The sequence below is a fragment of the Podospora pseudoanserina genome, chromosome 5, assembly GCF_035222485.1.
Source record: "Podospora pseudoanserina strain CBS 124.78 chromosome 5, whole genome shotgun sequence".
NCBI classification, from domain to species: Eukaryota; Fungi; Ascomycota; class Sordariomycetes; order Sordariales; family Podosporaceae; genus Podospora; species Podospora pseudoanserina.
This window is the reverse complement of record NC_085924.1, coordinates 356,687-371,931: the sequence shown is the minus strand read 5'-3', so window position 1 is coordinate 371,931 and position 15,245 is coordinate 356,687. Positions and strand designations below refer to the sequence as shown.

General features: G+C 52.9%; 6 protein-coding genes across 6 annotated transcripts; all 6 read right to left on the bottom strand.

The window, feature by feature from the left end:
• Positions 1–2,952: 2,952 nt before the first annotated feature.
• Positions 2,953–4,944, bottom strand: QC764_501940 (uncharacterized protein). Its single transcript, XM_062947454.1, has 6 exons — positions 4,422–4,944; positions 3,997–4,355; positions 3,809–3,940; positions 3,481–3,762; positions 3,210–3,423; positions 2,953–3,137 (listed from the first exon to the last, which is right to left on the bottom strand). The coding sequence occupies exons 1-6, from the start codon at positions 4,854–4,856 to the stop codon at positions 3,015–3,017; spliced, it is 1,545 nt and encodes a 514-aa protein (XP_062798490.1). The 5' UTR covers positions 4,857–4,944; the 3' UTR covers positions 2,953–3,014.
• Positions 4,945–5,021: 77 nt separating this feature from the next.
• On the bottom strand, positions 5,022–6,610 carry MAN26A (Mannan endo-1,4-beta-mannosidase man26A; the record flags this gene model as incomplete). Its single annotated transcript, XM_062947455.1, has 2 exons — positions 5,022–5,393; positions 5,450–6,610. The coding sequence occupies 2 exons, from the start codon at positions 6,608–6,610 to the stop codon at positions 5,145–5,147; spliced, it is 1,410 nt and encodes a 469-aa protein (XP_062798489.1). The 3' UTR covers positions 5,022–5,144.
• A 545-nt stretch (positions 6,611–7,155) lies between these two features.
• Positions 7,156–7,935, bottom strand: QC764_501960 (uncharacterized protein; the record flags this gene model as incomplete). Its single annotated transcript, XM_062947456.1, has 1 exon — positions 7,156–7,935. The coding sequence occupies one exon, from the start codon at positions 7,933–7,935 to the stop codon at positions 7,156–7,158; it is 780 nt and encodes a 259-aa protein (XP_062798488.1).
• A 427-nt stretch (positions 7,936–8,362) lies between these two features.
• On the bottom strand, positions 8,363–9,835 carry QC764_501970 (uncharacterized protein; the record flags this gene model as incomplete). Its single annotated transcript, XM_062947457.1, has 1 exon — positions 8,363–9,835. The coding sequence occupies one exon, from the start codon at positions 9,833–9,835 to the stop codon at positions 8,363–8,365; it is 1,473 nt and encodes a 490-aa protein (XP_062798487.1).
• Positions 9,836–10,212: 377 nt separating this feature from the next.
• On the bottom strand, positions 10,213–12,809 carry QC764_501980 (uncharacterized protein). The gene is made up of 2 exons (XM_062947458.1): positions 12,380–12,809; positions 10,213–12,322 (listed from the first exon to the last, which is right to left on the bottom strand). The coding sequence occupies exons 1-2, from the start codon at positions 12,538–12,540 to the stop codon at positions 10,312–10,314; spliced, it is 2,172 nt and encodes a 723-aa protein (XP_062798486.1). The 5' UTR covers positions 12,541–12,809; the 3' UTR covers positions 10,213–10,311.
• Positions 12,810–13,350: 541 nt separating this feature from the next.
• On the bottom strand, positions 13,351–15,125 carry THR1_2 (Trihydroxynaphthalene reductase). Its single transcript, XM_062947459.1, has 3 exons — positions 14,456–15,125; positions 13,634–14,232; positions 13,351–13,581 (listed from the first exon to the last, which is right to left on the bottom strand). Exons 1-3 carry the CDS (start codon positions 14,562–14,564, stop codon positions 13,444–13,446), a joined length of 846 nt encoding a protein of 281 aa, XP_062798485.1. The 5' UTR covers positions 14,565–15,125; the 3' UTR covers positions 13,351–13,443.
• Between the last annotated feature and the right edge of the window lie 120 nt (positions 15,126–15,245).

Sequence of the window (15,245 nt, the reverse complement as noted above, 5' to 3'; positions counted from 1 at the left end):
TGTCAAGGGAAATTTTTTGCCGTTCTCGGACTCGCTTGCAGGGCGCGTGGCTAATGAGTGACACCCTATCCCACTTTTCACTCTAACAAACTTATTTTCAGCTTTGGTTGAAAATGATTTTCATACTGCGTGGTGTCAGGTTAGTCAATGAGGCCCACTGTTAAGGAATTAATATCTTGCCAGTGGGACCTGAGCCACTGGATTCGGCGTTTCCCAGCCACCCAGGCAACTCACGCTCTCACAACACCAGAATTGACACCTTTTTAGACCCCCTAATAATTTGCAGTTAAAGTATCGTACAAGATATAGTTTTGTAGCTATTCTACAACTACACCGACCTTGAATTCAACGATTAATAAGATACCCGCTATAATAACTACCGGTTCGACTGTTAGGCTTAAACGTTCCAAAGATTAGGACGCGTTTAAACGCACTAAAGGTTGATTTTGTAAAGGTATTAGGACCTATATATTTACCCCCAAACGCACTAAATACTTCGTAAAAAGCTGACCGCCGTCGATATTAAAAGTTCTCGTTATTTAAAAAGCTCTTATAGATTCGATGTTATGAGCCTGCGAGCTTCACATGGAGGAGCACATGCGGGTCAGGGACCCTCCGTAGCTATCTATAAAACCTCTACCTGGAGCTTTCTCGAGAGACTCCCTAGTATTCACCATATCACACAGTTCATATCCTTTGTGTTGGGTGCTCGCCCCTTTCCTTTTTCTCTTTCTTTTTCATGAGGACTCTCCGTTAGAGTCCTTGCCCCGGCTTCCGCCTCCGGAAGCCACAAGCCGGAGACTTGGCAAGGCCTTCGCGACAGGACATTCATCTGGCAACTGTCCCAGGGCCTCACTAAGTCTGCCACTGGGAGCCTCCTCCGGAGCCTCCCACCTACGAAAGGAGCTCCCCTGGGAGTCTCTTTTCGAGCCATCCTGACGGAAGGTCACAATATCCGAAGACATAATAAAAAGCTAACGGTTTATGCGGAGTACCGAGAATAACATACTGCTATTTAAGCCGCTTATATATAAACCAAACTTAATACCCGTACTTTACTTAAGTACTTAAAACTAGTCTACGGACTGGTATTTAGAATCGATAATTTCGTCCCAAAAGCAGTTCGAAATTACGAGTTTAATTCTCGCTCTGTTTACTTTAACGGAGATAATTATTGTCACGAGCGAGGCTTCAAGGAGGCAAGGATACAATATGACCACTTAATTTGACTGTATTCTAGCTAAGAAAGTAAAAAGGAAAGGAAAGCCTTGCTCAGTCAGTCCTACAGGGATTTCAAGGTGCAGGCTGTGTGGTAGGGCGCGAGCACTGACTGACCAGGCAAGCGGGGCCGTGAGAGCAGTTGATAGAATAAGGCATGGCAGCTGTGCCAGTGCCATGACAATTATAATACTATTTAAACTGTATTTACGATCTTCGCTAAGTTCCTCGTAAAGTACGTGGATCAGGACTAAATCGATATTTATTTTAAAAGTTGTTAACGTGTGGCACATAATAGGTGCCAGGTAATACCCAGGTGTGACGAACCCCTATCCGGCACCTCTGAAAGGGATAATGGTTGAAGGCACTTCTAAACAATCCTGGTTTGGTACAGCTAAACAGTGTACAACAAATGGCTTATCTCAATCACAATAGCTAAGATACCAACGATTGCGACTTGTATTGCATACTGCGGAACTGTCTATTTACACTCTGTTGGATCCGAACAAGCGTGCTAAATTGGCATTGTACCTAGGTACCTAAGGTATCTTGTGATTTTATTCGTGTTTGGCCATTTGCGTGTAGAGTCAAGAGAGAGCATAGCTGGCCATATCTATTACACAGCAAGCATTTTGATTTCCAGTGAAACCCACTTAAGTCCGCTGGCAAATAAGCAAGAACTTGACTTGAAGGCTTTGTTGACTTTTGCCTTGACTGCAGGCCGTTTCCTTTGGTTCTTTGCCCTCATTTGGGTAGCTCACTTTGTTGCCTCTGCTCACTGCTCCGCCTCTTACAGCTCCATGTACCTAGTATATTTAGGCAGCGCGGTCCCAATTTCCAGCAGCTATACCAATCAATATTCCATCTCTCTCGCAACCTTAGAGAGTCAAATTCAACATTCCACGTTGACGCATCAGACGCGGATCCAACATCTCCCACTTTGCTGTCCCCGGCTTCCCTTTCCCTTCAACACATACCTACCTAAGCCTCCAAAAGCACGTACCTAGCCATGTGCATGTGGTTTAAGCCCAGCATAGACTTGTTTGTGCCGCCGCACCGATTATGTATGAGCAACTACACCGTGGAGGAGCTGGCAATTGCCAGAGCCAAAGATTATATCGAACTCCCTGGACTTCTAAGCAAGGTCATCCATGAAATCCGGCTTTTCAGCTCCCACAATCCGAAGACTCAGGAGAGTCTCGGTTCATCCGAAGAGCAGAAGTCGTCAGGCCACCCCAGATTAGGCTTTCTGGAAACCAGTTTGAGAAAAGCTCGTTCGGGAACAGCGCCAGTGGCGCCGCGACCCTGAAAATTAGCTTGGAACTTATCTTGACCTCGACAAAAGCACACATCTGGGCACTACCTCTCACGCAAGTGTCCTGGCATCAATGTTCTGTTCACCGAAGGGGTACCCTACTAGGGATGTAGCTTTCTCTCTCCCATTAAGCGGGGTAGAGAGTGGATGTCTGGCCCTAGAATAACGGATGAAGGTAGGTAGAGCGACAAGAACTCATTTCTGTTAGCCCAGTTGAAGTGCTGAGACTACCATTAGAGAGGAAATTCCGGCATAACGATCACTATAACCCTCAACACGTCGTTGAGGAAGTGGAGATGGAAGATGCGGAGACGGCCGAAGTGAACATTGAAGACGTGGAGTGATCGGAGGAGGCTTACACGAGAGGTCAGACGCTGGGTATTGCCTGCTACTTGCATTAACTCCCTGATTAAGCAGTGTGAAATAATAGAAGGACAGATTTCGGGTTGGGCACGATGAAGCGCTATGTGGGAATCCGGCATTACAGTTGCTTATCTCTTCTCGTGAGTCTAATCCAGAAGTCTGATGACAACCAAGTAACCCCATCCACCAACTTGAGCGGTGAGGCTTTGTTGACAGGGGCAATATCGTAGCGTCGGAAGATCTGTTTAACCATTAGCAATGCAGCCCTGGATCATCCTGACCACTGATGGTCACCCTGGTCAGAGAGACATACCTCGGTGAACCACTTTCCAAGTTCCATCAACCCAACCTGTTTCCCCAGACAGATATACTTTCCTGTGCTGAAGCCTAGTTCCACGGCTGCCCACATCTCGTCGTGTTGTTCTGGAGTTGCCTCTAACCAACGCTCAGGCCGCCAGATGTCAACATCTGGGCTGAATAAGGCTTTGTCTCTGGTGATCCCTAACATGCATTGTGCGATCTCGGTTCTGTGGTGAAGTCGTTAGGATAAAAGGCTTCATGACAGTCAAGAAAAGCATACATACCCCTTGGGAAGATAATAGCCGTGAATGGTATCCCCCGTATCAGGCACTTGCTTACTGAAGCTCAGCCCAGCACCATTGGGCCAGATGCGCATCGTCTCGTGGATGACTGCCCATAGATACTTGAGCTCCTTGGTGTCGGTGTAGCTGATGACTTCTTCAGAGTCAGATTCCTTGAAGAAGGCGTCGATCTCGGCCTGGAGTTTACGGTAGGCTTCAGGTGTGGTCAGCAGGGCAAGAAGCGTCATGCGGAGGACAACGGACGTCGTCTCAGACCCAGCAACACTATCTTCATCAGCTCGGTACTGCTCACGTCGAGGGACTCACTCACACAAGCGTGATACACTCCTGCACCACATCCTCCGCCTCAATACCATTGTCCAAATAACTCCTTATCAAATCCCTCTCTCCCTTTTCTTCCGCACCGCCCTCAACCCGCTTCCTCACCTCCTCCTCCGCAAACCTAACCCCTTATCAGCAACCATCCCATTTTCCCCCTTCCTAGACAGAGGAACTCACCTCATCAAAACCCCAAAACCCACCTTATCCCCCGCCCCCGGCATCATCTTCCTCAAAGGCCAAGTATGCATCGCATACACCAACTGCGGCAGCGCCCCCAAAACCCCAAACATCGGCAGCATGACCTCCGTAATCTCCAAATACCGGTTCACATCCCCGTCCCTATCCAAAAACCCAAACGGCCGTCCAAACGTCACAGACGTGGCAACATCCAGAGTAAAAAACTGCGCCCGGTGTCCAAACTCCATTGGTTTTGTGTCGGAACCACCCGAGACATACTTCCGCTCAACCAAGTCGATAAAAGCCCCGACTTGTCGATCGACTCTCTTTTCCATCGCTGCTAACCCAGCACCGGACCACTGATTGCTTTTGTTACCCTTCCCCCCTTCTTATCTTGTTTTGTCAGGAGGGGATGGGGCGCTTACAGCAGGAATGAGCTTGTTTTTTCTCTCTTTTCTTGATTCATTGTCTCGCATGGCGATGCACGACCACCTTTTGAGATCCCAACGGGAGAACTCGAACCAGAGCCCTTTTGTGTATTTTGCCTTGTGGGAGCACACATAGCGGAATGTGGCCGCGTCGGAGAACACCACAATGTTGGGGGTTACGCGCACCAGGGGGCCGTATTGCCTGCAGAGGTCATAGACGTACTGAGCCGAACCGGGTTTGAGGGTGCGCCGGGCGTACACCAAAGACGTGAGGGAGTTGAGGAGGGGGCCGGGGATGTGAGAGAGGCGGTGGTATTGGATGAGAGTGGGGATGATGATGAATGTGGTGAGCAGGAAGAGAAGAGCGAGGGGGACGAGGGTTGTTGTGGGGAGGTTGAGAGGGGGGGCGAGGAAGGGCTTGAGAGTCTCCATGTTGTGGTTTTGTCAGCGTGTGCTGACGAGGAGAGCGTTGTTGAGGTTGAAGACAAAATGCGGGGTCTGTGGTGAGAAATGGTACGCTCATGAGTGTGTAACACCTATCAGCAGTTGGCAGCGCCCAAGTGATAGACCTGCATAAAGGTGTTCTGGGCGCGGCTGAATGGCTTGCACTAACATGAAACAGACAACTGTCTATCCCTAAAGTGGCGATGCTTATTCTTGTATTGAACAGACCAGTATGTACATAGCTGATTGGCAGCTCGGATGTCTTTGTTCAAGTTACTAATTCCTCCACCCCTGAATCTCATCCAGCGTCAACACATAGTCGCTGTTGTAGATCTCGTTGAGAACAGCAACCGTGTTCCAGCTGGGGTTGTTGATAAAGTCATCACCCCAAACAGCAAACCACAGCCAGTTGGCCTGGTAAGCCTGCAACAAGCCGGGCAAAGGGGCAGCGCCAACCTCTGCAGCAGCAATCATCTTCTTGTCCCTGCCGAGGGCGATCAACTCGTTGTACTGAGTCGACATGGGCTATCAAAATGTCAGCATCATCCCATACCATCTTCAGTTCGGAGACAAAAACTTACCCCATTACCCTGCGCATACACATCCGCCGACAAGATATCAACCGTATCATCACCCGGATACCAATCCTCCAAAATCGAATTCCACACCCAAATCAAATTATCCAAACCATGGTGCACCGTCAGACGCTCATACAAGATATCCCAAAGCTGCTTCGCCGGCTCCGGCCCCTTGGCTCCCCACCAGAACCAACCACCCTCCGCCTCGTGAAGAGGTCTCCACAAGACCGGAACACCAGCAGCCTCCAGCCTCTTGAGCTGGACAGCAATCGCGTCAATGTCCCTGATGAGAAGAGTGTAGTTCGCACCCTGGGGGTTGGCCAACGTGGCGGCAATGTCAAAGTCGGTAGCCCGAGTGTAGAAGCCGGACCACCACTTGTTCTCTTCGGTGTCATACAGACCGACGGGAGCGTTCCAGTGCCAGAGGACAGAAACGATACCGCCTGCGTTGTGGTGGGCGATGGCGTCCTCGACGGCATGGCTGGTGGTGCCACGCTCGACGCGGGAGGGAGAGTAATCCATCAGATCGACAGCCACCAGCGCGGGAGTCTTGCCGGTTTGCTGTCTGATCCACTCGGCGTGGTGGAGCTCCTGCTGGCCAGAGATGATCTTGTTGCCGTAGACGGAGCGGAGGTAGGAGTAGAGCTTCTTGGCGTTGGTGTCGGCGTTGGGGTTGTTGAGGTTGGGGTTGATGTCGTGGGGGGGGCGAGGGGCGGAGGGGGTGAGGGTGATGGAGTCGATGAGGTACCATCCCCAGTTGTTGACGATGTCGATGGTGTTTTGTCCGGCGTTGAGGAGGACCTGGCCGGCGGCGACAGAAGTAAAAGAGTCACCGGCGGGGAAGAAGACCTCGCTGACGGCACCGTTGTTGAGGACGACGTTGGTGCGCTTGTCACCGTAGATGGCGGCGTACCGGATGGAGAGGTCGTAGAGCTTAGTGGTGGCGGAGCTGATCTGGAAGGTGATCTTGTCGGAGCCCTCGTCGAAGCCGGTGACGTAGCCACGGCCGGTATAGCCTGCCTGAGCAGTGTCGACGGTGGTGCCTGTGAGGATGGCATCTTCGGCCTCGTAGGTCACGGGGCCATCACGAGGCTTGCAAGGCTTCGCAACAGCGCTGCTGGCCAGGGCCAGGGCGAAGAGCCCGATGTCGAGGAGCTTGACCATCGTGTCTTTGCTGGAGTTCTGATCAACTGCCAGGCGTCAAAGGATGGATGAAGAACAGGAACCAAAACATTTAAAAGCGATGGGTATCACGATGTCTTATTATAGCGGCCACCGGGCCGTTGCACCTGAGGTATGTACACAAGATGTTGTAATGTCGGAAGGGGAACCTCCGTCCCGGGTTGCAAGGGTCGCTGTCAACCCCCGGAGTGACATGATCCACCGCTCCCCGTTACGTCTTGTCTAGACAATTCGCGGATAAAACTGCGTCCTATAGAGGGCTAGTTAGGCGAGCACGGAGGAATGCCACCTTGAGGCGTGTCCTGATGGTGTGATCGCGGGCTGAGGGAAACCAGGTTGTTGGATATCGCCAGTCTTGTAGCGGGCTTGGCGGACGGTGCATCCTACCCCGAGGTCACAGACGTATGTAACTCCGATCAATCTCAAGATAAATGTTCATTTGTGTCTGTTCATCCGAATGACATCAACGATCGAAGTCATTGTTGGAGAACACAAAAGGCTTCAGCTCCCGCTGACCCGCCACCATCTCAATTCCTCTTGTTCTTCGACATGGCCCTCTGCTTCGGGCCCGTCCCATGCAGCCAGTCCATCCACCCGTACGCTCCGTAGTTGACAACAAACTTCTCGTGGTGGACATCATGTCCCTTCGCGATGGCACCGAAAAAGTCATAGCCACTGTGCACAGTGCTCGTCTCGATGAGCTGCCAGCTCAAAAATGCCCAGAATGTCAAGATGTGAGTCCTCAACAAGATAGGGGCCATGACGACGGGCAGGGTGTTTGCCACCACTTGCTCGATCGGATGGGCATACTGCGCTGCCAGAGCAACAGGTGCGATGAATTCGTGGTGGACTTTGTGAATCATCTTGTAGAATCGGGGTGTATGGAACAGTCGATGGACGTAGTAGAAGGAGATCTCCCTCACGATCCAACTGATGAGAAAGTCCCGGAGGAAGATGTTGAGAGTTGGAGGAGTCTCTGTGATTTGGAAGCTCGAGGGATTCCCGGTGTAGTGGGATCTAGCCAGCATCAAGAGAGCAAATACTGTGTTCATGAGTTGGTTCCGGCCGACGATATAGGCGCAATGTTTTATTTCTTTCCATGTCGGTTGTTTTGGTGCCGGTTGCAGTTTGTGCCTAGCTGAGAAACTGGGCAGGATGTAGTCGAGAGCGGTATAGGCGATGGCAGGGACCCAGAAGAAGAGCAGCTGAACAGCAAGACTGCCAAAGAACTCGATCTGATGAGGGCTGTATGTTCGGACAATGGAAGCCCAATAGAGCTGGAACGCACCGAGAGAAATAGACGCCATGTTGATGATGCCCTCGTCCGGATTGCCCTGCTGTGTGTGGGAAGATCTCGAGTTCGTAGGTCTCTTCTAAACCTGTTGAGGCGCCGACTGTTTTGAGGATTGAAGACCTCTCGATTGGGACAAAGACCTCGGCAACTTCCCCAGTCTTGGCGCCTCCGCGTTCACATTCGAAGCGGGGTTTGCCACTTGCCCTTGCAAGTAAATTCCCATCCCCCGCAGATCCCCTCCTGACAGCTCTTCAAAGAGCACGTGAAGCGACATAGACGGCTGACCGTGGATAACCGGTGTCAAGACAAACGCTCTCCGACTGCCCGGCTTGGAACTGAACATTAGGATCGAGAGCTAATTGAGAGCCATTTAATTCGTGGTATTCTGTACGTGTCAACAGTATTCATATTTGGGACAAATATACCCGGCATCCATGGCATCACAAAGAATCCTCATCATGCCCTGGCCAAACAATCTCCCTCTTGTGCACGGCCACCGCACACCGAAACCCAATAAACCCCCAAGCCACCACCAACAAAACCGTCATGACCGTACTGAACCACAGCATTCCCGCGCTTTCCAACACCCTCCCCATGCGTATACACGCCAACGTGAAGCCAACATTGGGAAACACAAAGCTCCACCAACTGAGATGAAACTTCCTATCCGGCATCCCAGCCACCACCGCCGTGGTCGCACTCGCAAAGAACCAAAAGCTCAACCCCCATAAGAACACCGCAGTCGTCATAGCCAACAGCCGAATTCCAGCCCCGAGAGTCTGGATATTTACCCCTGGATTTCCACCACTAAATGCAATCACCTCCATCGCCGGCAAGCCCACCAATATCCTCGGTACCTCACCCGCCATGGCCACCAGCGCAGAGCAAGTAAAACTCGGTGGCCCAACAGCAATAAACATACCCGGCCTCTGCACCGGCAGTCCAAACGCCATCAGCCTTGACAAATAGGTTGAATAGTAAAACATCGACACCAATATTCCCAGTCCCTGCGCCGCCAACCCAGCAGATATCATCTCAAGAGCCTGAATAGCAGGTTGTGACTTGGCCAACGAACCCGCCAACGAGCCCGCCAACATGACCGGAAATATCGGTAGGATCCAAGCCGGCGTCATGGCATCAATCGACAGCCGTCTCTCTTCCTTGACCGTAAACAGCAAATGATACTGCAAAACCGAAAACAGAAAGGTAACAGCGAGGTAGGTCCAAAAAGCGACTCTCATGAACGGGGCAAGTCGTACATATGCCGCCGGAGTCAAAAATATCCGTCCGTATTCGTCAATGTTGAGCAACATGGCGCAGATGGAAAGCCAGAGGGTGGATATAAACAGCGCTTCGTGGGGTCGAGTAAACGCCCGCCGAAAGGTGTGCTGGTACATGACCAGCCGGAGGATGATCATCACCGTGATGAACAAAAACGCCAGGAGGTCAAGGAGGAAGATGATCAGCCCTATGGTGCCGAGACCTGTGAAGCGATGGGGCGTGAGGGCGATGACCATGGCGATGCCAGAAGTGGACATGGTGACGGTGTACCACGCAAAGGTGAAGTGCAGCAATCGTTCGCGCCATGGCAATGGAGGTTGGAGGTAAGTCGGGATGCGATGGAGAACAGCAAGACGGGGTTCCGCGCCTAGCTCATCGACGCTGTTGCCGTGAACCATGGACACGGTGACAGAGGTCCGGCGACGGGGTGGGGGCGGCGGTGGTGGCGTGCGGCTTCGCGGAGGAGGTGGGGTTGGTGGGGCACACTGGTCGGTGATGGTGGACATGGCCGACTCCGGGTCGCTGATGGAGCCCTGCCGGCCCGTTGGGCGGGAGGTGATCAGGCCCAAATTGGCGACGGCTGTGGTGCCAGATGTCATGGCGGGCTGGTAATCTTGGACTGAGGTCGGCATGGCGCCTGTCAGCCAGTCCGATCGGAGGAGTGGTCGTTGGAAGATGTGTGCGAGTCGCGGATGGGCGAGAAAAAAGTATCAGGTAAACAAAGAGCAGGCAGCTGGTGGTAAGAAATGGGGCTCGTTGATTGCGATGCAACGCGATAAGGTAAGAATGCCCCCAGTCGCTCATCTCATGATTCTGGTGGGGCTCGCCATGGTCGATGTGTCTGGATTGGTGCCACGAACACTCGCTGCTGTTCGGTTCGACGGTTGAGGAATGTCGCACTCGAAATGTCGCCAGAGAGAGGCGAGCATGAGCCTCACTGACGCCATGTCAAAGTTTAAGTTTTAGGGGCCGAGCGCACAACAATCTCGGGTTAGGGTTACTCAAAGCATTATCTTTCCAGGAAAATATTGACCAGTTCTGAGTGGAATTGTTCTTGTCGTGCTTGTGTATGTGTATTTGTTCGTCTACCGACTTGCTAATTTCCATCTTATGCCCACAGACGAGCCTCCTCTGCGTACTTCATGATACGGTCATGCAGCACCCCCTTCCGCAACGCCTCGTAAATGTTAGAGGCCTGTGTTCCCAAAATTTTGGTTCTCGGATCCGCCTGAGTGCCATTACCGTGACCATGATCGTCCTCTCCTTCTGCCCTGGTCCTCAACAGTAATGGCGGATGATCTTCTACCCCTCTGTTCAGCGGGATTCCCAGCTCCTTCCTCACAAACTCATACACCAGCTTCCCGCCCTCACCGACAAATTCTCCCGCCTGTCCCTGATCACTAAACATGTCATGCTGTTCCCTGTAATGCTGCTCCAAAAACTCTCTCACGGCAGTCCTGTACTCCGACAAGAAGAAACGATCCACCATCTCCCCCTTCGAAAAGGGTTGCTCATCATCCAGCAACCACCCCGTCGACTCCTTCGCAACCTTGTCACACCTCTCCCTCAAGTCCAAATGCGCGAGTTCATCCCACCTCTGTAGTATCATGTCTCCCAACTGTCCCGCGACCCTTTCAATCACCTCCACCCTCCCCGCACCGCTCCCCCCGAAGACATGATCCCTCACCAAACTCGGCAACCAAAGCCTCACCTCCTCCCTGAACCTCATCTGAACCACCCTCAAATCAACAGCCTGGGACAAGACCCACATATAAGTAGCACACATCAGCCCCAAAATCTCCACCCCCTCCATCGCGTACCGTCCCGCCACCAACGCCATAGAGTTCACGCTCTGATTCCCCATCTCAGCGACCTGCACACTCGCGCTCACCGGTCTCGTCAAATACGACAGCTCAGCCATGTACCCCGCCATCGTGACATCAAACCCCTTGGCCGTAAAGCTCTGACTGGGGTCGTCAGCCGACAAGTTCGGCGGCAAGCCCTTGCTGGTCATGTTATTGATCACCTCTGAGCACTGCGCGAATATCAACCGGCCGAGATTTTGCAGTGCAAGCGAGGTCTTTTCCATGGCCGAGGTCAGGACCATGGCTTGAAAGTTGCCGCCGTGGTGGATCGAGCTTGAGGAGGGGTCGATGAGGGGGTTGTCGGTCGTTGAGTTGAGTTCTGTTGTGATTTGTTTTGTTGCCAGGAGAAGGTCTTCCAATTGGGGACCAATCCATTGCGGGGCTGTGCGGAGGGAATAACGGTCTTGAGCGAGGCCGAGGCGGGTTTTGGGGGAGGATTCGGCGGAAAAAGGAGGGGAGATACTGGAGTTGGAGAGAAAAGACAGGATGTTCGAAGCCGCTTCGGCTTGGCCGGGGTGAGGGCGGGTGCTGGAGATGAAGGGGTGGTAGTTGTGGGAAGTGCCGTTCAGGGCTTCGGTGCCCATTGCTGTCAGGACTTGAATCAACAAGGCGAGCTGGTTGGCTTGGGCGATGACCAGGGAGGCCATGGCGCAACTGGGGGCGGTGCCGTTTGTGATTCCGAGGCCTTCTTTGGCTTGGAGGCGGACGGGGGTGATTCCGGCGATTTGGAGGGCGTCGCTAGCGGGGATGATCTTGCCGCTGCCGAGCTTGACAAAGATGTCGGGGTTTCCTTCTATGGCACCGGCGATGTAAGATAGAGTCGAGAGATCTCCCGAGGCGGAGATGCTGCCTCTGAGGGGAACGACCGGGGTCATGTCGTTGGCGAGAAGCCTCATGATGGACTCGATGACGCTGGTGCGAACGCCAGAGTGGCCGCGCATGAGGGAGTTGCAGCGGATCAGCATGGCGGCCTTGACCACTGGGCTGGGGAGAGCATGACTTCGGAGAAGCTCGTTTCTGCCGTTGTCGTTGCCCTTGTCACTTTGAAGAAGGATACCGACATTGAGATGCTGGATGGCGGCACTCTGAAGTCGTTCAAAATCTTGAGTCCTGGTATCTGCACTGCCTCCGAAGCCGGTATTGACACCGTAGATGGTGTGCCCTGCTTCGAGCTCGTGTGCAAGGTAAGCAACACTTTCATTGACTTGTCGAATTATATCGTCGTCATCGGTGAGACGTGCTTTTGCGCCGTGACTAGCCACAGGGTTAGCCTTTCCTTGTTGTTGACAAGCGACGGGACGGAGAACTTACAGTGCAACCGCCGCAACATCAGCAACAGTCAGGGTTTCGCCATCAACAGAGACGACCCCGGTTCCAGTCAACTGCTTCTGCAGTCTCTGCCATTCGGAGAGAACACCAGAGGCATGCATAGCCTCCGGTTTCTTGGCGTGTGAGGATCCGTTGGTTACCATGTTGAAAGTGGTGTCTGGCAGGAGGCCAAGATGCTTTCTGGGTTTGCTCGCCAGTTGATGATCTTTTCACGGTATCACCCGAGCTCCTGCCGTTTGCTCGTCGTCGCCGTTCCGTTCCGACTTCCGGGGAGAGTTTTTTTGTGGCGCTTTTTAGTGTGCTATTACCCTAATGGGAAGGAATGCCAACTGTGCGCGGGTTCGCAATTGCATAAAGTTATGCGGTAGTGAGACAGGGGGTCGTAGGCAAGTTCTCAACCTTTTTGCTGACAAGAAAGCAAAAGAATGGCCCACTTCTCACTCGATGTTTCCGCTGTCTTTATACCTTTTTACTTTTATAGTGTTCATGCCCGTTGTTCTTGATGGTCATGTCTCTGACGTATGGATTGGCATCTCTTTGCTGGAAGGGCTGAAACCTGGCCATTCACGGTTCTCGTGATGGGGTGCCACGCCGAGACACTTTTGTCAGACGCAGCCATGGTATGGTCTGCCCTCATAACCCCGGAGTCTGGATGGTCAATGTGGCAGGCTTGCCTCATGTAGTCACACAAGATTCCTCGTCCACGATGCAGTCAGCATCGGAGCCCAATCGAGACATCTAACGCAATACTAGAGTCCCCCGTGGCTTCGATGGCTTTGACCACACTTGTTGTTGTCTCGCTCTCAACAACAGATGCACGAAAGCAAGGCTGAATTGGAGCTCCCTGATTGTGAAACATACCAGTAAAAACAGCCATCCAAGATTGATTCACATATTTGCACTGCAGCTATCTCTCAACAACAAAATGTGCTCTGTCTGCCCCCATATCTATAACCCGGTAATCCAGCCTGCCCTCCCATCTATCCACCAACACCTCCATTGTGAAAGCAACGCATCATTAGTTCCAGCCAATATCTGTCCGTACTTTACATGCAAGCGGCGCCATCGATGCCGATGACCTTGCCGTTAACCCACTCGCCGTCCTGCGACGCCAAGAAGCAGACGACGCGGGCGATATCGATCGGGAGACCGACACGGTGGAGAGGGGACCAGCCGGCAGCGTACTGTTGCAGTTAGCATTGTGATAATATGCAGTAAATCCATAAGGAGGCTCACCTCGTCAACACCCTCATCGTCGAGCTTGTCGCCGTTGGGGATGTACTCTCTGCAGACCTGGTGGTACATGTCGGTCTTGATACCGCCGGGGGCGACGGCGTTGACGGTGATCTTCTTGTCACCGAAATCAATAGCCATGCAGCGGACAAACGTCTCAATGGTACCCTTGCTGCCGGAGTAGACAGCGTGTCTGGGGACAGCCTTGGCCTGACCGGTGATGGAGCCCATCAGGATGACACGGCCACCGACCTCGAGGTTCTTGTAGGCCTCGCGAGCGACGAAGAACTGGCCACGGGTGTTGATGTTGAAGACACGATCGAACTCCTCAGGGGTGACATCCTTGACATGACCAAAGGAGACGACACCGCTGTTGGAGCAGACGATATCGAGCTTGCCCCACTTCTCCTTGGCCTCCTTGAAGAGACGGACGATCTGGTCGACCTCACCAACGTTGGCCTTGACGGCGAAGGCATCGGTGCCGTTCTTCTTGATCTGTTGGACGACCTCGTTGGCGGCCGAATCGCTGTTGGCATAGTTGACAATGACCTTGGCGCCACGACGTCCGAGCTCGAGAGCCATCTCCTTGCCGATACCACGGCCTACATTGTGTTAGCTGTGAGGTCACGGTTGAATGCCGATCCCCAAGATAGATGAGGCAGCTCGCATGTGGTGCCACGATAAGGGGCGGGATGTGGGCTTGGCACCGGACTTTGGCTTGGGGTAAATGCCCCGTACCGCGCACAGGGGAAGTGCTTGGCGGGGCTGCTGTGCATGTGCAAGGGCTTCGAGGCTTAACCCTCGACAAGGATGGATGATACATACCAGCACCAGTTACCAAGGCGACCTTGCCCTCGAGCGAAGCCGACGCCAAACCCAGAGGACCGGGGATGGCATTGTACTTGCTGGAAGTGTTGGAAGTGACGCCAGGCATGTTTGCGGTTTGTTGTTGGGTTTGGCTGGAAAGTAAGACAAGGAGCTAGGTCAGGGAATGGCAGATGCAATGCAATGGTGAGTATCTTGACAAGGAAAGAATGCTGAAGTGTGAGAGGGCATTGGAATGGCAAGGACGTGATCCTTACTTATATGTCGATGGCCGTCCGGCTATTTGGAACACTGCGAGTCACCCTGAATCGTTCTGCGACGATCTCGCGGCTGTCGCCTGTCGGACCATGTTTGGAGGAATGCCGGACTCTGCTCTACCCGCGGACAATCGGTGACGGTTCGGCGCCGAGAGCAGCGCTTCCAGGCGTTTGCACGGTGCTGTTGGTGTTGGGAACGGGAGGACGAAAAGGGATGCAAGAATTGGATAGGATCGTCTGTCGTTGACTCGTTGGACTGGTTGAAGAGCTCGGTCATGGCAGAATTCCAGAGCCGTGGATGGCCGCCGTCAAAAGGCTGCAAGCAGCAAAAGCATCCAACCCGCACCAAACGGCAGACCATCCGGACTTAGTCCGGCAGACAGGTAGTGTCCATGTTCATTACTGAGTGCCAAGGAAGGTACAGTGTTTGCAAACACAGGAGAACAAAGTCACCTAAATGTCACGTTGCACCGTGTCCCCTTTCCCCGCCATACGTAGCTGAGGAGGACGGGGTCCGGCGCCCTTGGCCCTGT

Excerpts from the sequence above, each read along its gene's own strand:
- QC764_501940 (XM_062947454.1), bottom strand. The coding sequence starts at position 4,856 with ATGGAGACTCTCAAGCCCTTCCTCGCCCCCCCTCTCAACCTCCCCACA. Across the intron at positions 3,424-3,480 it reads GGCTATTATCTTCCCAAGGG|AACCGAGATCGCACAATGCA; the intron begins GTATGTATGCTT and ends ACTTCACCACAG. Across the intron at positions 3,138-3,209 it reads TTGGAAAGTGGTTCACCGAG|ATCTTCCGACGCTACGATAT; the intron begins GTATGTCTCTCT and ends ATGGTTAAACAG.
- QC764_501980 (XM_062947458.1), bottom strand. The coding sequence starts at position 12,540 with ATGGTAACCAACGGATCCTCACACGCCAAGAAACCGGAGGCTATGCAT. Across the intron at positions 12,323-12,379 it reads GATGTTGCGGCGGTTGCACT|TCACGGCGCAAAAGCACGTC; the intron begins GTAAGTTCTCCG and ends CCCTGTGGCTAG.
- THR1_2 (XM_062947459.1), bottom strand. The coding sequence starts at position 14,564 with ATGCCTGGCGTCACTTCCAACACTTCCAGCAAGTACAATGCCATCCCC. Across the intron at positions 14,233-14,455 it reads CGCCTTGGTAACTGGTGCTG|GCCGTGGTATCGGCAAGGAG; the intron begins GTATGTATCATC and ends AACACAATGTAG. Across the intron at positions 13,582-13,633 it reads ACGATGAGGGTGTTGACGAG|TACGCTGCCGGCTGGTCCCC; the intron begins GTGAGCCTCCTT and ends TAACTGCAACAG.